We start from the raw sequence: 20,282 nt of genomic DNA on the forward strand, positions 1-20,282 counted from the left end.
GTTCAAGCATCCCAGAAACCTTCCTTGGGGTTCCAGAGGTTGACGTTAACCTTTGGTGATACCTTTAATTATTGAGGTTGCCTTATCTGGTTTTTGCCTGTCTAAGAGTATTTTTATGGGGTGCATATCATGTGATAGGACTTAAGCCTAGAGGCATATACATCCAACAGTAGTCAATGTTTATGGAGAATCTTTTATTTTTATTTTATTCCTGAATTGATTTATTTATTTTGGTACTGGGAATTGAACTACTGAGCTACATCCCCAACCCTTTTATTTTGATTACAGGACCTTGCTAAATTGCTGATGTTGGCCTTGAACTTACAATCCTCCTGTCTCTGGCTCCTGAGTCACTGGGATTACAGGCATGCGCCACTACACCTGGCTTATCAAGTCTTACAATTGCCAAATACTATCTTGAGTTCGTTACTTGTCCTTAAGTATTCAGCACTCAACTCCATTGCTTATGTGCTATTATTATCCTTATTTCAGAGATGAATCTGAGGCTCAGGGAGGCAAGGGAGCCAAATTATCTGGCTCCAGAGGCTGCACCATTAACTGCTGCACAGCATGGCTTTGTGTGGACCCTAGGCCTGCTTCTTCCTGGACAGGAACAGCAGGCTGAGCACAGGGACATGATTCCCAGATCTAACCCCTGTTACTGGGCAAGCTCATTAGAGAGCAGTCCTCTATCCAGAGGACTATGAGGGCTATGAATGATTGCTTCCTGGAAATTTTGCCCATCCAAACAATGAGGGTTAATAGCTTGCTTGGATGACTCTGGTCATTTCATGTATTCCCCTGACCCTGTCAGGACAGTACTGGAGTCCTGGTAAGGATAATAAAAGGCAAACAGAAACATCTACTGTCCTAGCACGGATGTTGAAAGCTCCAACTGGGTGTCTTCATTGCCCTGGACTGTCTCAAATCAGGGGATCCATAAGAGGCACCAGTTATGACCAGACTTAATAAGACTTGCTGGGGCTGGGGTTGTGGCTCAATAGTAGAGTGCTTGCCTGGCATGTTTGAGGCACTGGGTTTGATCCTAAGCACCATGTAAAAATAAAATAAAATAAAAAAGATATTGTGTCCATCTACAACTAAAAAATTTTTTTTAAAAAAAGACTTGTTGAATCGGGATCTCTGAAGATTGAACAACTATTTAGAAAAGTTTTTTTCACTGCCAAATTCTATACTGTCCAGCAAGCTTCAGGACAGTGTCTTTGTTGTGGGTGAAGCCCTATTCTCATGCATATATCTGTTATGGTTGAGATATTTAGTGTCCCCCAAAAGCTCATTGTGAGATAATGCAAGAAAGTTTAGAGGTGAAATGATAGGGTTATGAGAGTTTTAATCTAATCAGTGCATCAATCCCCTGTAGGCAGGTAGGGTATGGCTGGTGGAGGTGGGTTCCTGGGGCTTGCCTTTAGGATCTATATTTTTGTCCTTGTTGAGTGGAAACCTCTCTCTGCTTCTTGGTGGCCATGTCTTGACCTGCTTTCCTCCACCCCACTTTTCGGCCATGAAGTCCTGCCTCATCTTGGGCCCAGAGCAATGGAGCTAGCCATCCACAGACTGAGACCTCTGAAGCCATGAGCACCAAATAAACTTTTCCTCCTCTAAAATTGTTCTTGTTAGGTTTTTTAAAATTGTTTTGGTCCCAGCAACAAAAATGCTGACCAAAACAATATCTGAGCAGAGAGTTTCCCACCACCCACTCATTCTACTTACTGCATCAATGTTCTCAAGCCACCCTTGGTGGGACTCCAGCTCTGCTAGAAATGCCTGGTGCTTCAGCCATTTGTTGTGAAGATTGCGAGCTTCATCATAGGAGATATCCGGGGTAGTCAGCAATTTGTCATTGATCCAGAGAGTAAGCTGTGGGCAGAAACAGTCTGATGGTCTGATGGCGGGTTGTCATTGCCAACTGCCAACATTCCCTGACCGTACATTTTTGACCAGAAAGAGATCCAGGGGAGGAAGCATGAGCACAGAAGAGAACTAATCTCTTAACTCTGGATCCCTAGGCTATAATGTGGCCATAGATATATTTTCCTCACTAGAGAGTATGTGATGTGAGACCAGGGATTATTTATTCTTCTCTCCCTATTTCCAGGATCTAGCACAGGGCCTGGTATATTATAGGAGCTCAGTAAGTTTTTACTGAATGGATGGATAAAATCCCTCCTTGGCAGTAGGTTGAGAAATCATTGATAAACACAGAGAAAATGGTATGTGAGGGAGAGGCCAGGGACAGATCCTATAATTAAAAAGAAAGGAAGAACTGAGATGAGCATTCAATGCTTCCAAGATGTCCTGGCACCATACCAAGCTTGTCTTGTGCCAAGGGCAGAGGGAGATGAATACAAAATTGTCTGGACTAGGAAGAAAGGGGATTGTAGGGAGGAAGTCAGGGAAAGCCCCATGACAAAGGAATTCCTGTCAATGGAAGGACTTGGGAGGGCAGATTAAAGTCTTTCCTTATAGAGTGAGTCCCAGATGAGCAAGGACCTTCTGAGCCAGCAGTTTTCCGACTGGGAGATTTGTTTCAGATGCATCCTTCTCTCCCCTGTTCCTTAAGGTCCTGACTTAACAGTGCCCAGGTGGGGCCCAGGAGTCTGCTTTAACAAGGGCCAAGACTGGCTCCACAATTTGTAAGGCCCAGAGAAAAATAAAGATGTTCAAAGGTATCACAAGTTTTCAGATGGCAACATCAGGACATTACCAAGCACAGGGTTACACGCTCTTGAAGCCAGTCCTGTTCAGGCCCTTGGGTGATTCCAATATAGAGAATTCTCAGACTACTCCTTGAGAATCCCTATCCTAAATCTAGCCAATCAAAGGATGACTTTTTGGATTGGTTGGGAGGTGGGGAGAAGGAAGGATGTGGAATTGAAGCTTTAGAGGATGACCTAGGCTGCTGAGGACCCTCAGTTCTCCATTCGTGAAATCCTACCACTCCTAGGTGAGAAAGAATTCCTGTGACCTCCCACCTCTAGGACACTTTGCTCCCAGACAGCAATCTCCTGGAAAGCGAGCCCTGCCTGATGGCCTCACCTCCTGGCAGTTCTGGAGGAAGTTCTGTAGCTCTAGGTTGTCTCTCAGAAGAACCGAGAGCTTCTGGGCATTCTCATTGTTGTTCTGGTGTCTAGAAGGGAAGCCAAAACCCATCACCATAACGCTGAATCTGGGCCCTTGCCCAACACCCCAAACCCCTGGGTAGTCTAGGTAGCTCGAAGCAGAGAATACCTTTCTTCAATCAGCTGCACCTTCTCCTTGATCTTGTCAGAGTACAGGTTTCCTTCAGCTACCAGCTTGTTTCCAGAGTCCACGGGACTCAAGACCTTTTCCCGGTTGCTGTCCAAAGACACCAAGAAATCCTCGAACTTGCGGATCCCAGCCTCTGCACCTTCTAGGGAGTCTGGGGGCTCCGTGTGAGTCAGAGTGTATTCCTGTGAAGGAAGTTTCCAGACAAGGCATGAGGACTAGCTGAGGAGGTGGTGAGGGCTCCTGCCAAGCAGTAACACCACATGCAGTCGCAGGGGCTGAGGTGTGAATGGCATCCCTTAGAATTGGGCAAAAAGAAGACTCTATGCTGGGGCAAAGAGTACCCAGGGTACCCGGTGAACGGTGTGTCTAAAGTCACACGGAAAGGGAGCAGCAACCAGGGCAAGATTCACTTCTGTAACTTCTGACTGACCCGAGAACAAGACAGTCTGGGACTCAAGGCTGGAAGAGGCACATGAGGAAGAAGAAAGAGACCCCCATCCCCACCCCAGTTAGTCACTATGAAGAGCCCAAGGAAAGCATCATTTGGCCCCAAAGTTCTACGGCTCATTTGAAGTCTCACCACCAATGACGTTGCCCCAAGAGAGCCCCAGCCCTGCATGCCCCTCTACCTGGCTGCTGAGGATGGCTTCGGCCTGCTTGGCATCTTTCTGGAACTCCTGAAAGCCGAGGCACTGTTCGAGGGAACGGCCGCGGCTCTCCCACATCCGGCACAGGGCGTCCCAGCCCATATCCAGACCCTCCAGTCGCTGGCCTAGAAGCACGTACTCCGGGTCTGTCTGGCCTTGGATCACCTTCTCTCCGGAAGCCTTCACCTTCTTGAAGCTTTCTTCGTGCCCATCAATCTCATCCTTGATGGATTTATGCTGCTGCAGGAGCTGCTCAGCCTCTGGGAATGACTCAGGCATGTCCTCAGAAGCCACAGCCTTCTGGGCCAAGGACAGCCAGGTCTGGAAGTCATCTAGATCCTGCAGGAAGGTCTGCAGCTGACTGGCTTCACCCAGCGAGGCCTCCTGGCCCTTCAGGGCTTCCTGCAGGCCCTTCCACAGCTCCTCAACATATGCCTGCCGCGACCCAATGTCCTCCTTCAGTTCGGGGTGTGACTCCATCAGCCGCTGAGACTCACGCTCTAGGGCACCCACGCGGGCCTGGATTGCGGCCACATCACGCTCCAGTCCTGTCAGCTTTCTCTGGATGGCAATGACACCTGCCAGGTCCCGCCCCAGGTCCTTTGTAGATTCCACAACACTCGTCTTGTCTGATATCCACTTGCCGGTCTCCTCACAGTCCACGCAGTAGTTGTGCACCCTGAGGGCTGAGTCCACCGCCTCCCGCCGCTCTGACACCATGTTCTGGAATTCCTGCCACCTGCCAGAGTGGGATGAGACCCCAGAGGAAAGAGATACCTTGTTCCTTAACTCTTCCTAGAGAGTATCCCTTCCCAGATTTCCACCCAGTCCCCACCATAGACCTTGTATGCTGAAAAACAAAAAGTATCTACCTAACAAACTGGATGAGCAAAATTCATTTGTCTAATTTTACTCAAGAGATATCTAACCAACAATCAGATCTCTGATCAGCAAGGGGCAAGCAGTGATGTGATTCCCAACCACAGGTAAGGGAACTTGCAAGTTGAGGTCGCATGTGTAGCTGGACTTTGGGCATACACAAAGTTCAGCTTCTCAGTGGTGCAGAAGCAACAGGCATTCAGTAGAAACCATACTTTGAATTTTGATCTTTTCCTGGGCTATTGATAAAAATTACAATATTCCCTGGAGATACTGGGCAGGGGCAGTGGGCTGCTGTTCCAGTCAACCATGAGACCATGAGGGTAAATAATGGATGCTTTCTGGTGTTCTGTGTTCTAAACTAGGATGTTTGGTAGGTTAGGCAGAGAAAATGCATTTTTTTTTCTTTTTTGAGGCAGGGTCTCATTATGTTGCCCAGGATGGTCTCAAGGAATCCTCTTACTTTAGGTTCCCAAGTAGCTGGGAGTAGTGCCACTGTGCCTGGCCAAAATGCATTGTCTACTTAAAATATTTTCAGTTTACAACAGACTTTTCAGGCTGTAACTCCATCATAAGTCACGAAGCATCTGTATACAACTTCCCCAGAGTTTTAGAAATGTTGAAAATAATTAGAAAGCTCACTTGATTAACTTCAAGGATACTTTAGGACATAAGAGTGCCAGAGAAACCCTGCCTTGCCCAGACATGTTAAAAATTCCCTAGAGCCTAAAAGAAAAGAGGCCTGGTGAAAAAGAGCAGGAGGAAGAGGAAGAAGAGAAAGAGGAGAGGGAGGAAGACTTTGGCTGGGATCTTAATTAAAATAGGTAACATTATCTTAACCATCAAGTGCAGTGTTGCTATGAAACAGGGAAATATACCAAGGACCTGGGTTGCTCCACAGCACATAAGCCTCTTTTAAAGAGTTACCCATCAAGCCAGGCACGGTGGCACACACCCATCATCCCAGAAGCTCAGGAGGCTTTCTGCTGGAAGATCATGAGTTCAAAGTCAGCCTTAGCAATTTAGTGAGGCCCTAAGCAACTCAGTGAGACCCTGTCACTAAATAAAATATTAAAAAGGGCTGGAGATGTGGCTCAGTGGTTAAACACCCCTGGGTTCAATCCCCAGTACAAAAAAAAAGAGTTGCCTATCAGCTAGGCCAGATTACTAGAGGTACCTCCCTGGCCCAGGCTTTCTCATTCTGCACCATTATAATATATAAGTACATGAGAGGATGTGCACTGCTCATGCACCAATTGAACCCATCTCTCTTCTATTACCCACAAGGGAATGAAGCATTAGATTAGACTTTGGAAGAATACTGACAAAACCAGATCTTGAACTATGGAGTATATGACTTAGAGAAAAAAATAAGCCAAGCTCACAAAATATCTATTGTATAAAGGACCGTGTACATGGCACAAATAAGGCAGAGAGGATGAAGGGAGCTGTAAGGAGTGATGAGGAGATGAGGACAGATTTCACAGACGCCACCTGAGCTGTGCCTCCACTGAGGTGAGCTATTTAAGAAGAGGACCCTGAGGGGCTGGGGCTGGGGCTCAGAGGTGGAGCGCTCACCTAGCATATGTGAGGCACTGGGTTCGATCCTCAGCACCACATAAAAATAAAAATAAATATAAAAGTATTGTGTCCATCTACAACTAAAAATATTTGAAGAAGAAGAGGAGGAGGAGGAGGATCCTGAGACTCTCTTTCATCTTTGTATCCCAGCACCCAGGTGTTGGAAGTGGAGGGCCTAGGTAGACAGGCCAGGTGGAAGGCACTGTGTCATTCCCAAAGTAGACAACAGTGGATAGTCTGCTCTGAAAGACAGGTCTGCAGAAAGAAGGCTTTCCCATGGGAAGGGATTGGGAAGACCATGAGCGAGAAAAGCAAGACCTGAGGACTTCTCAGCTCTCCTCCTAGATGATGAGGTCCCTGTGCTCTAAGGGGATTCTGTGCCTGGCACACAGACGCTCCTCTGAGGGTGGGAAGCCAGGGGAAAGAAGCTGAAGGCTTTCTCCAAGTTGGTGTAAAATCATTCTGAATTGACAGTGAAATGCCCCTGCAAGAGGGTCTGGCTGTGCCCCTGGGCAAGAGGTCCCAACGTGATTGTCCAGGCCTTTCCTGTGTGGCCTCCATGCAGCCACCAAGTGAAGCCCCCATAAGGAGAGAAGCTGGGGTTGGGTCTAGTCTTCCTCCCAATCCACACTTTCCTCTTACATAGCACCATCTCCAAGGAGGAAGTTGGTATATCCACTCTATTTACTGGCATCAGGCAACACTGGGAACCCAGTGTTGGTCCTGGGCCCAAGATTTTTTAGAAAAATCTTGGTTAACTAGAATGCAGAGTGAAGATGATCACACATTCGATGAGCATTTGAATGACTCATATGTGCCAAGTAGGCAGAAATATTTCAGCTTTGTCCCTGTTCACTCATTCACTAAGCATCTGTCACACAACTTTCACATGCTGTGTGTAGTACACTGACCTGGGCACTGGGAATATGGCAAAGAACAGAAAATCTTGTTTTCACTCAAGTGGGCAGGGATGAATACATGCATCTGTAATCACCAAGAGTGATAACATGCAAAGAAAAAAAAATAAAGCCAGATTATGGTACAGAGGCAGAGAGGACTGGTGAGGACAGTGTGCTTCTTTCATGGGGTGGTCAGGGAGGGCTCTTCCAGTAAGCTGACATGGAGCCGAGGCCTCAAGAATGTAGGAAAGCAGGCCAAGTGGATATCTGGGAAAAGAATATTCCAAACAGAGTGAACCTAAGACCAGAATGTGGTTGTTATGCAAAACATGGTGGGCATAGGTAGAGATAAAGCCCTTTGTTTGCCTATAGGAAAAGTAGGCAAGTCCTTCAGCTCACACATACATACAGTCCTGCACATATAACGATATTTCATTTGTGATGCCTACCACTTAAGAAATATGTTGCAGTTGTAGAAAAGTCACAGTGCAGCATGTTACCTACCTGGTTGTGGTGACGCTGGTGTAAGGCCTACTGCATTGCCGGTTGTATAAAGTCTAGCACACACAATTACATACAGTACATAATACTTGATAACAATAATAAATGACTGTTACTCAGTGGTATTTTTTTGTGGTGCCAGGTATTGAACCCAGGGCCTTGCACGTGCTAGGCCAGGGCTGTACCATTGAGCTACTTCCTTGGTTCTATGTTACTGGTCTACATATTAACTATACCTACTCCTGAATGTTATTTTAGAGTGTGCTCCTTCTGCTTGTAAAAGTTTATTATGAAACAGTGTGCTGTGTCAGCCAGCAGCCTCAAATATTTCATGTTTACCGTGTCTCGATTGCATAATTTTTTCTTGTGCTTGATTTAATCTCATGTTGTTTTGTGCATTGTGGCTCTAGGAACAACAGACTGTAACACACACACATACACACACACCCTTAGAGCACAGGTGTGTTGTGGGCTAGACCATTTAAGTTTACATAAGTACACTCTATCTACAATGGTCACATGATGATGAAATTGCCTAATGACTCATTTCTCAGAGTGTATTCCTGTGTTAAGTGATGTGTGACTTTAATTATAATTCAACGCAGGATGTGAAGCTTGAAACCAGTGCAAAGGAGGGAAAGATCATTTTTCATCTGGGAAAATGGGAAGGAGATGAACTTGCACTGGCCTAAAGGACAGACAGGATAGGGACCAGAGGACAAGCGCAGTGGCAGAGAAGAGCAGATGCAGGGAAGTAGGACTGGGGTGGAGGAGTAGAATAGTTGTTTTGAAAACTATTTGAAGAGCTACACATGGAAGATGAATCAGAATAAATTTTAACATCTCTAAGTATCAGAGTGAACAAAAGCCACACGTACAAGTTCCAGGAGGCAATTTCCACTGAACATGGAATCAGGCATTCTAACCAAAAGAAGTTGCCCAAAAGAGGGTGAGTTGCATTGTGAGAGGGTGGGCTTCCCATGCCTGGTAGACCAGATGACTTCTTGAGCCTTTTCAACTCTCAGACTCAATGCAGAACCATCTTACCATTATTAAAGCCTCAGATTTTCCCTCATCTAAGAATGGCAGGCACTTTGATATTTTTCACTTGGGATGAGGCATGCATCAGGGGTCTGTAAAGATCAAGAGTCTCTGGCTTCAGTTCACTGTGCAGCTGACAAGTTCTTCCTATCTGGAAGTTCCTCTGATTTAGACGGCTCTAATTTCCTCAGTTAAGCAGCAACTACAATAATCTCTCAGTCTTTCAATCTTTCAATCACTCCCACTGCCTTTCTCTCACACACAACCTAACAAGCTTAAAGAAGAGTGAAGAGGTGTCTCCCTGCTCTGCATAAACACCAGACTTATAAAGGGATCTTCTGAACTACAGTCTCCATCCTTGAGGGCTGAGACAATCAACCCCATTCTAGTAGCTCCAAAGTATCTATCTCACTCCTGCCTGCTTTCCCTTAGGCCCTCAGTGGAGTCTCCACTGTGCAGGTCCATTTCTTTACAACAAGGTCTTCCCTAAGCCCATCTTCCAGATTACCCCAGGCAGAGTGAGGCTCAAGCCTAAGTGTAGAACACATGGCAGTGTGTGTGCAGAGCCTAGGGTAAAAACAGAGACTGCAGGCATTTGCTCTGTCCTTAGAGATCCTTCGAGAACTAATGAGCAATTACATCCTGCACTGAAAGCACCCCCTCTCTAAAGGCTCCTTGGGGCCTGTTTTTTGTTCCAACCATGAAGCTTGCTCGAGGCTCCCTGCTAATTCTCTTCTTCATTCAAGCCAACCTTATTATCGATGCTGCATTTTGGCACAGGCGGGAGCATTCTTTTATGGACAGTACTTAAGAGCTCTCAGAAAGCAATTTTCCCTGCCCAAGCATGTCCAGGGAAATATGGCATGAGTACCATACAGCTGATCTAAATGGACTCAGAAGTCCCTTCCAGCGCAAGTGTCTATAACCCCTTCTATCCATGTGCAGCCATCAAAGCTCAGTGACCGCGGCTCTCCTCCTGGTTGCTCACCCTGCTGCTCACCACAGATTTTCCTCCTAGCTGCACAGCCCCAGGTCTAGGTATAAGACTGTGGCTGAGAAAGACAGGGGCACTGAAGGTACTAATGTGGCACTGCATAGCCACAAGGGATACTTCAGGTACCCCCAGCCCAAGTCCCACCACACCTGACCTGGTGTTCAGGTGGTCCTGGTACTGCCGCACTTCCCCACTGCGTGGGTGGCCACTCTCCACCAAGCTGTTGGCAGCAAGGTTCACGCTTTCGATCTGACCCTTCAAAGTCTTCATCTCCTGGTCCAAGATGTCAAACCTGATAGAGAAAATGAGGAGCAGTGAGGTGCTTTTTCCTTCTGCTTCCTAAAACCATTTGTTCAGGTGAGGAGGAAATGGGGACAGATATTCTGGCACACCCTTTTTTTCTGGTTCATGGGTTCAATTCCGTGGTTTAGCATTTCCTAGATCAGGTTGGGAGAGGGCTGGTGGCTCCATGGAGAAGTTTGAAGGGAAGGGAGGTCTCTAAAGAGGTTACGGAGTGTTTACGGGCAGAGGAGTCAATCACCCATTGACCACCTGCCACACTTCCAACGTCTTGATTACTGCTCTTGGACCTGGTTCCACTCCCTGATACCCTGACCCAAAGGATGCCCTCTGTAGTGCAAGGATATGCTCCATTCCTGAGTAGACAAGGGAGAGCTGCCAAGGGGAGTGGGCTTTGGAATTATGAAGGTCAGCCTTCTTGGGTAAGAGCCCAGGACCTTCAGGCATCAGTGCGGGGCCACCTGAGCATGGCTCTGGGGAGCAGCCTCTATCCTCCTCTATCCCTGGATTCTGAGCTTAGGCTGCTGAGATGCTGCCTCTCCTCCATGCACACACTGAACATGCCTCCCCTTCCAGAAGGCTGCTGGAATCAGAACACCAGAAGTGAGGGTGGCCTTGCAGACTGCTAGTTTACAAACTGGTCTCTGCAGCTGCTTGGAGTTCTGTGGCTTAGGGACTGTCACAGGACACTAGAACTGGCACAGTCATAGCTTCACAGCCCCTTTATCCTCACCAGCTCCTACTTTCCACATTCAATTCCTTGAGCAAAGGTTGCTAGAGCTGAGAAGGAACTCAGCAACTGGACTAGCAAATCCCTGTGAGGAGCCCAATGGGTGAAGCGCCCAAAGCCACAAAGCCAGAACAGAACTCAGGGCTCCTACCACCTGAAATTTGCACCAAGGATATCCTTTGACTCTCAGAGACCCCTGCTGACCTAGAGGTGGAAGGTGGCACCCAGGCCTTGGCTGGGGAGGTGAGCAGAGGCTGAGCCCCTCTGACCTGTGCTGCACGACCTCCAGATCCTCCAGGGTGTCTGGGATTTCCATCTCCTTCAGCCACTTTTCCTTCTCGCCCATCCACAGCTCACAGGCATCCGTCTCCCCAAACACTGTATACAGGTCCAGGGCGTCCTGCAGCCTCTGCCCACGCAAGTCCGCCTGGGCCACCACCTGCTGGTAGAGCTGCCGGAGGGCCTGTAGCCTGTTGGTCACATCGGGGGAATCCCGAAATTCTTGGGGAAAATCCTGGGCCTGCTGTTCCAGGTGCTCCATCACCCCTCGGCTCTCTTCCAGCTCCTCTAGGAAGTCCTTGTGCTTCTTCCCCAGGGCCCGCGTGGCCCCTTCATCCTGCCCCACATCTTCACCAGAGAGCAGCCGGTGGGCATCTTGCAGCCAGGCCTTCAGATCGTCTGCGTCTCCCTGGAACTGGAAGAAGTTCTCCGCATCCTGGAGATTCTTTTTACGAAAGGCAGCCAGCTCCTTCAGCTGGTCCCACTGGCCCGACACCTCCTTGACGCGGGCCTCTATCCTCGGGTACCCGTACTGCTTGCGTGCAATAATGCCTTCGGCCTCCTGAAAAATCTGCCCCAGGTGGGCATCCAGCCCGCGCAGCTCATCCTCGAAGGCTTTGTGTTTGCGCTGTAAGATGAGCACACTGGTCAGGTCCTTGCCATAGTCCAAGGAGGAGTAGATTTGCTCTTTCTCCTTGATCCAGCTCTCGGCCTCATCCATCTCCCAAAAGAACTTCCAGAGCCTCTTGGACTGCTCTAGCTGTGCCTTCCGCCCAGCTGCCATGTCACTCAGCTCCCCAAAACACTGCTCCAGGTGGCTGACACGGTCCTGGATGATCTGGGGGTCACAAGGTTGGTACCCTGGAATAGGAAGAGGGAGGATGACTATAGGGAAGGGCTTTATTTATAGGCAACTTTCAGCTCGGTTACCAGATTAAGAACCATACACTCTCGAAGCTACTATCTTGTTGGGGCTTTGGGATTGGATTCCAGAGTTCTCAGTTACTCAGAGGTCAGGCCAAATTCTTTATCATTGGTTCCCACTAAACTTTAGGAATAAGAGAGATTAAAAGTTAAATCAGTTCTCAATAGAAATGCATGATACAACATTATTTATTTATTTATTTGCAATATTGGGGATTGCATTCAAACTGCTTGTGTGCAATCATGCCTTGTGTGTGGTGGGCATGTACTCCATCACTGAGCTATATCCCCAGTCCATGATATTAAAAAGTTTAGAATGAAATTTTAAGGAGGCAGTGAGATCTTCTATTTAAGACCAGAAACTAAAAATTTAAATGGTCTCAGCCATAATGAACTAGCAAAGAGAATGGAAGATGGACGATGTCTTATTAGTGCTCTGAATGTTTCCTGAGTATAGATTCCAAGGCAGCTGCCTGCTATCTGGAGAGCTTGGCTATCCTCAAGTTTCATGCACTATCACTTGATGAAAGAAGCAGAATTCTAAAGATATATCCAAAGTGGGTGTCAGGCCAGAGGATGGGGCTCTGGCCATAGGAGACACCTTTGGGCTCACCTTTCCCCTCAGTGAACTGCAGGGTGGCTGCGATGATGGCCTTGACTTTGTCCCCTTGGATGGCGATGTCAGCCTCCATCAACTTGTGCTTCTGTAGCAAGTCCTCAACCTCCAACAAGTGCTTCCCAAACTCAGCAGACAATAGGTGAGCCTGGTGGAGGACATGATAGAGCAGACAAAAAGAAGTGAAGAGATGGGACCCCTCCCAAGGGCATGTCCATGTATCGGAGCTGCTGCTCAGGACAGAAGAAACTACAGAAGAAACTAGCAGGAGTTCATGCAGAGGGTGCCCATTGGAATCACCCATGGACAGTCCTACGGAAAGCCCAAGCCCCGTATTCGTCTACTACATCAGTCTCGAGGCTTGGGCATGTGCATTTTTAGAAAGCTCTGCAGTCAGTCTGATGTGACTTCCTTGGTCAAGACCCACTGGAGTACAGGGGAGAGTTCAGACTCTGGTTGTTCCTATATTGTGAGTGGATTCCAACCAGTGTCAGCCTGATTCTCCAGGCTCCTGATTAATGCCTGTCTCTTCTTGATCCGGCAGGCTGGCCCCTAGTGACCACAAACCCAAGATTTCTTGGTCACTGGGGATACTGTGTACATGGGATGGTGACATCTGCCTGGATGGAGCAGAATGAGCCAAGCAGCAGACAGGCAGATGATGTTGACACTCTACTGCCTCAGTTTCTCCATTTTGCTTCAGGGATATGATTGGCTAAACGGTATCTAAGGGAGCATATGCTAACTGCAGGGCCACGAAGGCCCATGGTGAACCCACTTGGGGTGGGTAGGGGAAGGGGTAGGTGGTCCCTGGGGCCCACCTTGATCTCGTCCATCCAGTTGATGCTGTGCAGCATGTCCTGAAAGAGCTTCTGCAGCGCCAGGGTGGTCTCGAGCCTCTGGCGCCGGGACCGCAGCAGCTCCTGCAGGTAGCTCCACAGGCGCAGGATGTTGTCCTTGCGGGCCATGATGCGCTTCTGGTCGTGGTAATTCTCCTTCTCCAGCTCCTGGGCCAGGTCCTCCAGGGCCTTCACCCGCTCTTCATAGGCAGCTGTGTCAGTCTCGATGGCCTCGTGCTTCTTCTTGGCAGCCTCTACAGCTGCCAGGTCGTACCCAAAGTTATCCTGTACCCCAGGGACAACAATAGGCAGTTCAGAGTTCATTCCCAAATGTAGAGAGCGAGCAGGTCCCTTCAGCACAACGGCTGGGTGAGAAAGCGCACTCCCAGCGAGGAGACAGTCTGCTGTCTTTTGACAGTCTATCTTATCAGAGCCAAGTTCCAAAAACGAAATGTCTTGCAAGAACCTTTAAAAGCAGTCCCTTATTTTATTCTCTGTGTCACACTCGTGGGTGATGTGACAGGCGTATTACTAGCAGAGCTCTGGTGGCCTGCTGGCACTCCCCCACCCTGCCAAGAGAGGACCTGTCTGATTCTGGGTAGGAGGGACTGCTTGCTCTCAGAAGCCACAAAGCTGCGAACAGATGGTTTACCCTTGTGCTATCTGGGGCGCACATACACTCTCCATTGCTCTCAATATACTCGCTACCCCCTTTCTGGACAGAATTTAATTTCATTCTAAGCTCTAAGTAGGAGGGAACAGATGCTCTGATGGAGAATCAGCCCTGGGGTCCATTCTTAGCTGGTAAAATATGTCCCAAGCCTAGAGGCTTAGATTCCGAAAGGTGCATCTGATTTCACCTTTCCCAGAGAACCATCATTTAGTGTCAACTCTGACCCCCACTTTTGCTGATGCTACAGCCCACGTAAGACAACTTTAGGGGCCACTTCTGGACTATGAGGCTCTTTCCTAAAAAGGAAATTTAATACAGGCTGGGGGTGTAGGGCTCTGTGATAGAGTGCTTGCCTAGCGTGGGTGAGGCCTGGGTTGGATCTCCAGCACAGAAAAAAAAAGACAGACGATAAATTCCAGAGAGTTCTTCCTCAGAAACCATTCTTAATCCAGCCAATCTCAAGGAGCTGGGCTACAAGGGTGAGGAGAAGCTTATCCAGCTGCTGTTGAGAGGCCGATCAGGCTCCAAGTCAGTTGAGAGCTAGGGCCTCTGAAGCACTCTCCTCTCCTGCCATCCCCAAGTGCCTCCCCATTACCTGGGTCACAAGGCGCTGGTTTTCGCTGAGCCACGTCTCTCTCATGGCAGCCTTTCTGTCAAAGCGCCGGGCCAGCTGCTCTAGCTTCTCCTGCCGAATGAGCTCGCTCCTCAGGGCCAGCTCCCTCTGGTACTCAGCTTCCTCCAGACTTTCCCAGGCCTGTGTGGGGCGGAAGGAGAATTCTTGGGGCACAGAAGAAATGGGTGGGTTTGGGCTCCCATCTCTTTCACCAGACAAACAGTGATTTCGGGATTCTAGGTAAATCTCAATGCTCTTGGGCGACGTGGTGGCAGTTTAAAGCTCGGGCTTCATGTCTGGGCCACACAAAGAGTGGAGGAGCACTGGTCGTGACCTCTCGCTTCCCTCTTCCCCTAAATCTGCCTCAGACTCTAGACCCAATATTGTGTTTTTCGACTCTCTGGAAGCTCCGTAAATACCTGTTGACTAAAGGATTACCTCCAACCCTTGGAAACATCTTAAGACATTTCTCTTTTGTTATAAGTAATTAATATTTCATATTCAAAGATAAATTAAAGGTTCTATTAAGGACAGGCTATGCACCTGGCTCCAAAGAACAGTTCTGAGTATCTGAATAAGGAGTTGAACAAAAAAAGATGGTGGGTAGAGTTTGATCTCTCAGAACAACGCCTCCAAATAGCCAGCAAGCAGCTAATACCACTAAACAAACTGGCTTGGTTTAACCTCGTCCAGGGGCCATTCCCCATGCCTGCATCAGGAGCTCAGCCCACCACTGAGAATGCATAATGGAAAACACCACGGTACCCGGTTGATGTCAGACACTAGTTTCCCGTCATGGGGCGTATACACTTTCTGATTATTAGCTCTCATCCGAGACTGGATGGTAAAAAGTAGGACTTCCAGGTTCCCCTTCTCCTGAAACCTGTCAAGAAATCAGAGGTAGGAGATTGATGTCATGATCCTCATGGCCAAATTGCTTGCTGACATCAACAGAGGTTTTTGGATCTTGGACAGCAAAGCATATTGATTTAAAAACAAAGGAAAAGTAAAGGGAAGCCATAGGTCTGCTTACCTGTTACAACATCTATCATTCTCACCAAGGGAGATCTTAGGGGTTTGGGTTTTCATAACGCATATGAGAGAAAACACAGTGGCTAACACAGCACTTATCATTTGCTTCCACAGGGAACAGTTAACTGAAATATTCTGGTAGATATCAGGTTTTAGCAATCGACATAAAGACACTCTTCCCTCTTCTGCAAAGGATGAAGGCTTCTGACTAGCTCTTTGGACAGTTTTTTTTTAATTGAGTCAATAAAACCTTAGGAGCAGCATTATCCACATAAGAACATATTGTACTGAATGCAACTTTCCCCCCAAGTGCTAATAAGCTGGATCTTCCAACAAGTCCTATAAGCCAGATGTTTTCAAGGGGTCAGGAAAGGATAGGCTCTGGGAGGATTGTGGGTACAGGAGATGAAGAACTGGTAGCAGGACTGATGTCTGCCACATGGGCTCTAAGCTCCATGTAACTGGGGACTTTTACACGTCTTCATGAAACTCAGGGGGCTACTTATGTAAACACCCTTCACATGGCAGCTGGGATTGGCTATAAGCCAGATGTCCACCACAAGCTCAGCCTGATGGATCTCAGTGCTCAGAGGCACTTAAGAGAGCTAAGTCCTTGAAGCACTGTCTATACAACCAAGGGTAACACCCTGTTTGAGAGTCTTGAATGGAGAGTGTGGGAGATACGAAGGGAGACCACACATGCACATACATGTTTGTGTGCATGTTTGTGGACACATGCATGTATGTGTGCACATGGTTGTGAGTATATATATATGCCTGCATAACTGCATTGTACACACATGCATGTGTGTGTGGTGTATGTGTGTTCATGTGCATGTGTGGATGTACTGTTTGTGCACAGTTGGGAATATGTTCCTGTGTGTGCATGGTTGTTTGTGTGCATCCATGATTGTGTGCACAGACCTATGCATGTGTGTGGTTGTTTGTGCACATGTGCATGCACATGCAGTTTTGTGTGTGCCCACATATGTGCCTGCATGGTTGTGTGTGTGTGTATACATGTGGTGGGGTGGTGCTGAGATTCTGAGCAGCAGGCTTAGTGCTTTGCAGAGGAGCAGTGACAGATGGGAGAGGCATAGATGGATATACTTGATGATCACAAGGCCCCACACAGAGAGCTCAGAGGCTGAGAATACAGAGGTCATCTCCAGAAAACAAACCCGCAGCTCAGGACACAGACAAAAGCAGAGCTCTCCAAAACTAGTGCTCCAAGGAGACTCAGAAGCCTCAAGTTCCTCTCCTGCGCCTCACTGGGTGGGGGGCAGGGGTTCTACAAAGTACCTTCCTTGGTTATGAGTCAGGGTTTCTCATCAATGCCTGTTTCCTATAAACTGATGACTTGGGAGTAGGGTGGCCAAGAGGGGCATGATGCTGGTGACAGATGTGCATGCAGCTCTTGAATCTTGAGGCTGTGGCCCAAGGATACACTTCATAACACCCAGAGCCAGGCTCTACCTTTGAACAGTCGGGTAGCCCTCGACGACCACACCCTCCCAAGTGCCCTTACTTGGGTGGCTTCTCCACTGTGCGGTAGGTGCTGAAGGCCTGCAGCTGTTGCTGGACGCCGGTCAGCGAGTTGGCAAACTTGCGGCTGTTCAGGACGTTAATGGTCTGCTCGATCCAAGTGAGTAGGTCTGAGGCTAGCCCACTGTACTTTTCAATCATCTTCTCAGTCTCAATGGCATGGTCAATGACCTAAGGAATTGCTTTTTCAGTCATTCTCATCTCCACTGCTGAGGTCACCAATGGGGCTCAAAATCAAGGTGCCTAAAGTGGGGCTCCCACCTCTCAAGCCCTGGAGAGTTCTAAGTTGGGTTTGTCCCCTGAGACCCAGAATGTGGCTAAGGCAAAAGAGGTGGGCTGGAAAGAGGTAAAGCCCTCTTGCAAAATTGGCAGAGAGCTGGGGTTCAGGAGAATTTGCCCCCTTCTTCTAACCCTATAAAAGATTAGTAAACTGGGCTGTGGTTGTGGCTCAGTGGTAGGGCACCCGCGGTGCATGTGTGAGGCCCTGGGTTCGATCCTCAGCACCACATAAAAATAAAGATATTGTGTCCCACTAAAACTAAAAAAAAAAAAAAAAAAAAAGATTAGTAAGCTCACTGCACCAGGATACCAGTTCTTAAGTGGCTAGGGATTCAATTATTTAAAAACAGGGATACATTTATCCAAAAATGTTTCTTAGGAATTGAGAACCATCTTTATTAAATACCAGACACACACAGATGAATGGGAAATGGTTCCTATCCTTGAGAAGTTAATGACCCAGCAAGGGAAAGGAATCTGACCTGAGGTTCTGTACAAAGGGGTGGGTTTCTGGTAAACTGTGGGAGCCTCAGAGGTCTGAAGCCACAGACAAACCAAATAAGCCCACAGGGTTTGCTTTGGGAATGTTCATGAGGTCTCCATGCGGAAGACACTAGGAGCTGCAGGTGGAAATCTCTGAAACCTCTTTCTGGACAAAGATCTGCTTTGGAAGTCAGCTGGAGAGTTTGACAGAATGCTTTAGACACACACACACACACACACACACACACACACACACACGCTGTAGCTGGGGGCCCAGACCTGAAGCTCTCAGACTGGACAGGGCCTGGGGCTGGCAAATGGAAAGAATGATGCTGTACTGACAGAAGAGCTCAGTACCTTGCCGACACGCTTGCCCTCCACTGCCAGCACCTTCATCTTGGAGAAGTAGTGGTAAAATGCCACCACGTACGTGATGATGGATTTCTCATCGGGGTTTTCTGTGAAGACATCTGTAAGGGGAAAGGGTGCCCTCTCAGCACCAAACCAAAGCCAGAAAGGTCAGGCTGAGGTTCAGCCCCTCTTCCTCCGGCACAAGTTCAACCATAGGCATCAAGTGACAGCCAATGGGGTGAGAGTAGAAGGTCTGATTCACACAGTGATGAAATGCACAGCAGGACCACAAAGGCAGAAAGAGGGATCCAAGGTCCACACTAGACCTGTGTATAGGCAGGGGAGGTGCTTGGAACCTGCTTGGAGCTGATGAGCTGGTCCAGTGCAGAGCCCTGGCCTGTCTCCATGCCCTCCCCGTGCCTGAGTGTACCTGGCACCTGGCCAGCCTCCAGGAACCCTTTCAGCCCGGCTCTCTCTAGAATAGTGAGGGGGGCTGGCTCACCTTCAGGGTCGAGGAGCGGGATGATGCCCAGCTGGCGCTCAGCCACATCAAATGCGTGTTCTAGGTTATGCCGGGCATTGGAGTCCTTCAGCTTATCAAAATCGATCAGGTCAGGCCTGGGGACAAAGATGGACAGTTAAGAGGGCAGCCCTAGCATGATGGAAAGACACTGGACAGATGCAGGAAGGTAGCCAGGTAGGAGAAATGAGAGACGGGAACAGCGAAGAGGGGCTGCTGTGAGCACCAGCTGGTGAGGAAGTGGGCATCAGGTGCGAATGGAACTTAAGGGAAGCATGGGCATTAGGGAGGCCAAGGGCGAAAGGAGAAAAAACAGCAGAGGAGCCTTCCCTTGGCCCCTGTGTTAAGTGCAACACATCCAAATACCCAGTCCGTCCCCACAGTTCTCTCCTTCCTCTTACCGGTGCTTGTGTATCAGGGCATTAAAGGCCAGGCCATCCTTCCAGCTGGAGGTGAAGTTGGTGACATTGACGTGGGGGTACCTAAAATATTCAAGAGAAACAGTGAGATCTGAGAAATAGGTCAGGTGTGGTGGTGCTCACCTGTGAGCCTATTGGCTTGGGAGGCTGAGGCAGGAGGATCACAAGTTCAAAGATAGCCTCAGCAATGGTGAGGCCCTAAGCAACTCAATGAGACCCTGTCTCTAAATAAAATACAAAATAAAGCTGAGGATATGACTCAGTGGTCAAGTGCTCCTGAGTTCAATTCCCGGTACCCACCCCCAACTCCAAAAAAAAGGATCTGAGAAATATCTGGGCATGGTGGCTCATGCTTGTAATCTCATCAACTTGGGAGGCTGAGACAGGAGGATCGTGAGTTCAAAGCCAGCCTCAGCAACTTAGCAAGGCCCTGAGGAACTCAGCAAGACCCTGCCTCTAAATAAAATTCATAAAAGGGCTGGGGGTATGACTCAGTGTGGATAAATGCCCCTGGGTTCAATGTCCAGTACCAAAAAAAAAATATGAGAAATAGATTCTTTTGGAGCCATAAACAAGTGTGTGAACTGAGGGCCAATATGCCAGGAGAGGAACAGATCTGTCCCTTCTGAGCTACTTCAACACCAGGGGGCAGACCTAAGCCACACAAAGACGCTCTCCCATGGCTGTGGCCTACACACCCAACAGGCCCCACAGTCTGACCTCAGGCAACTTTAGAAAAGAACCTGCCTCAGCCCCAAGAACCAGGTCAGGACTGGCAGCATCGATAATGTTGGAGCTATTACAGTTCTAGGTGGTGATTCTTGTGTCCCTTGGGGATGGCAGCCCCCGGGGGGAGCCAGAGACGGT

At 48.4% G+C, this 20,282-nt stretch overlaps 1 protein-coding gene across 2 annotated transcripts in view; it reads right to left on the bottom strand.

The window, feature by feature from the left end:
• The window catches only part of Sptb (spectrin beta, erythrocytic), a 124,079-nt gene that overhangs the window by 30,450 nt on the left and 73,347 nt on the right, over nucleotides 1-20,282 (bottom strand). For both annotated transcript variants that reach the window (XM_015490117.2, XM_048798498.1), the window contains exons 6-19: nucleotides 19,398-19,478; nucleotides 18,979-19,094; nucleotides 18,483-18,595; nucleotides 17,347-17,534; nucleotides 15,552-15,669; nucleotides 14,769-14,927; nucleotides 13,483-13,785; nucleotides 12,659-12,809; nucleotides 11,112-11,982; nucleotides 9,967-10,104; nucleotides 3,900-4,656; nucleotides 3,250-3,452; nucleotides 3,058-3,148; nucleotides 1,732-1,878 (exon numbers count right to left, since the gene is read on the bottom strand). In XM_015490117.2, coding sequence (XP_015345603.1) covers nucleotides 1,732-1,878; nucleotides 3,058-3,148; nucleotides 3,250-3,452; nucleotides 3,900-4,656; nucleotides 9,967-10,104; nucleotides 11,112-11,982; nucleotides 12,659-12,809; nucleotides 13,483-13,785; nucleotides 14,769-14,927; nucleotides 15,552-15,669; nucleotides 17,347-17,534; nucleotides 18,483-18,595; nucleotides 18,979-19,094; nucleotides 19,398-19,478 — 3,436 coding nt within the window. The remainder of the gene's footprint in view (nucleotides 1-1,731; nucleotides 1,879-3,057; nucleotides 3,149-3,249; nucleotides 3,453-3,899; nucleotides 4,657-9,966; nucleotides 10,105-11,111; nucleotides 11,983-12,658; nucleotides 12,810-13,482; nucleotides 13,786-14,768; nucleotides 14,928-15,551; nucleotides 15,670-17,346; nucleotides 17,535-18,482; nucleotides 18,596-18,978; nucleotides 19,095-19,397; nucleotides 19,479-20,282) is intronic.

The sequence above is a fragment of the Marmota marmota genome, unplaced genomic scaffold (genome assembly GCF_001458135.2).
Source record: "Marmota marmota marmota unplaced genomic scaffold, marMar, whole genome shotgun sequence".
Classification (NCBI taxonomy): Eukaryota; Metazoa; Chordata; class Mammalia; order Rodentia; family Sciuridae; genus Marmota; species Marmota marmota.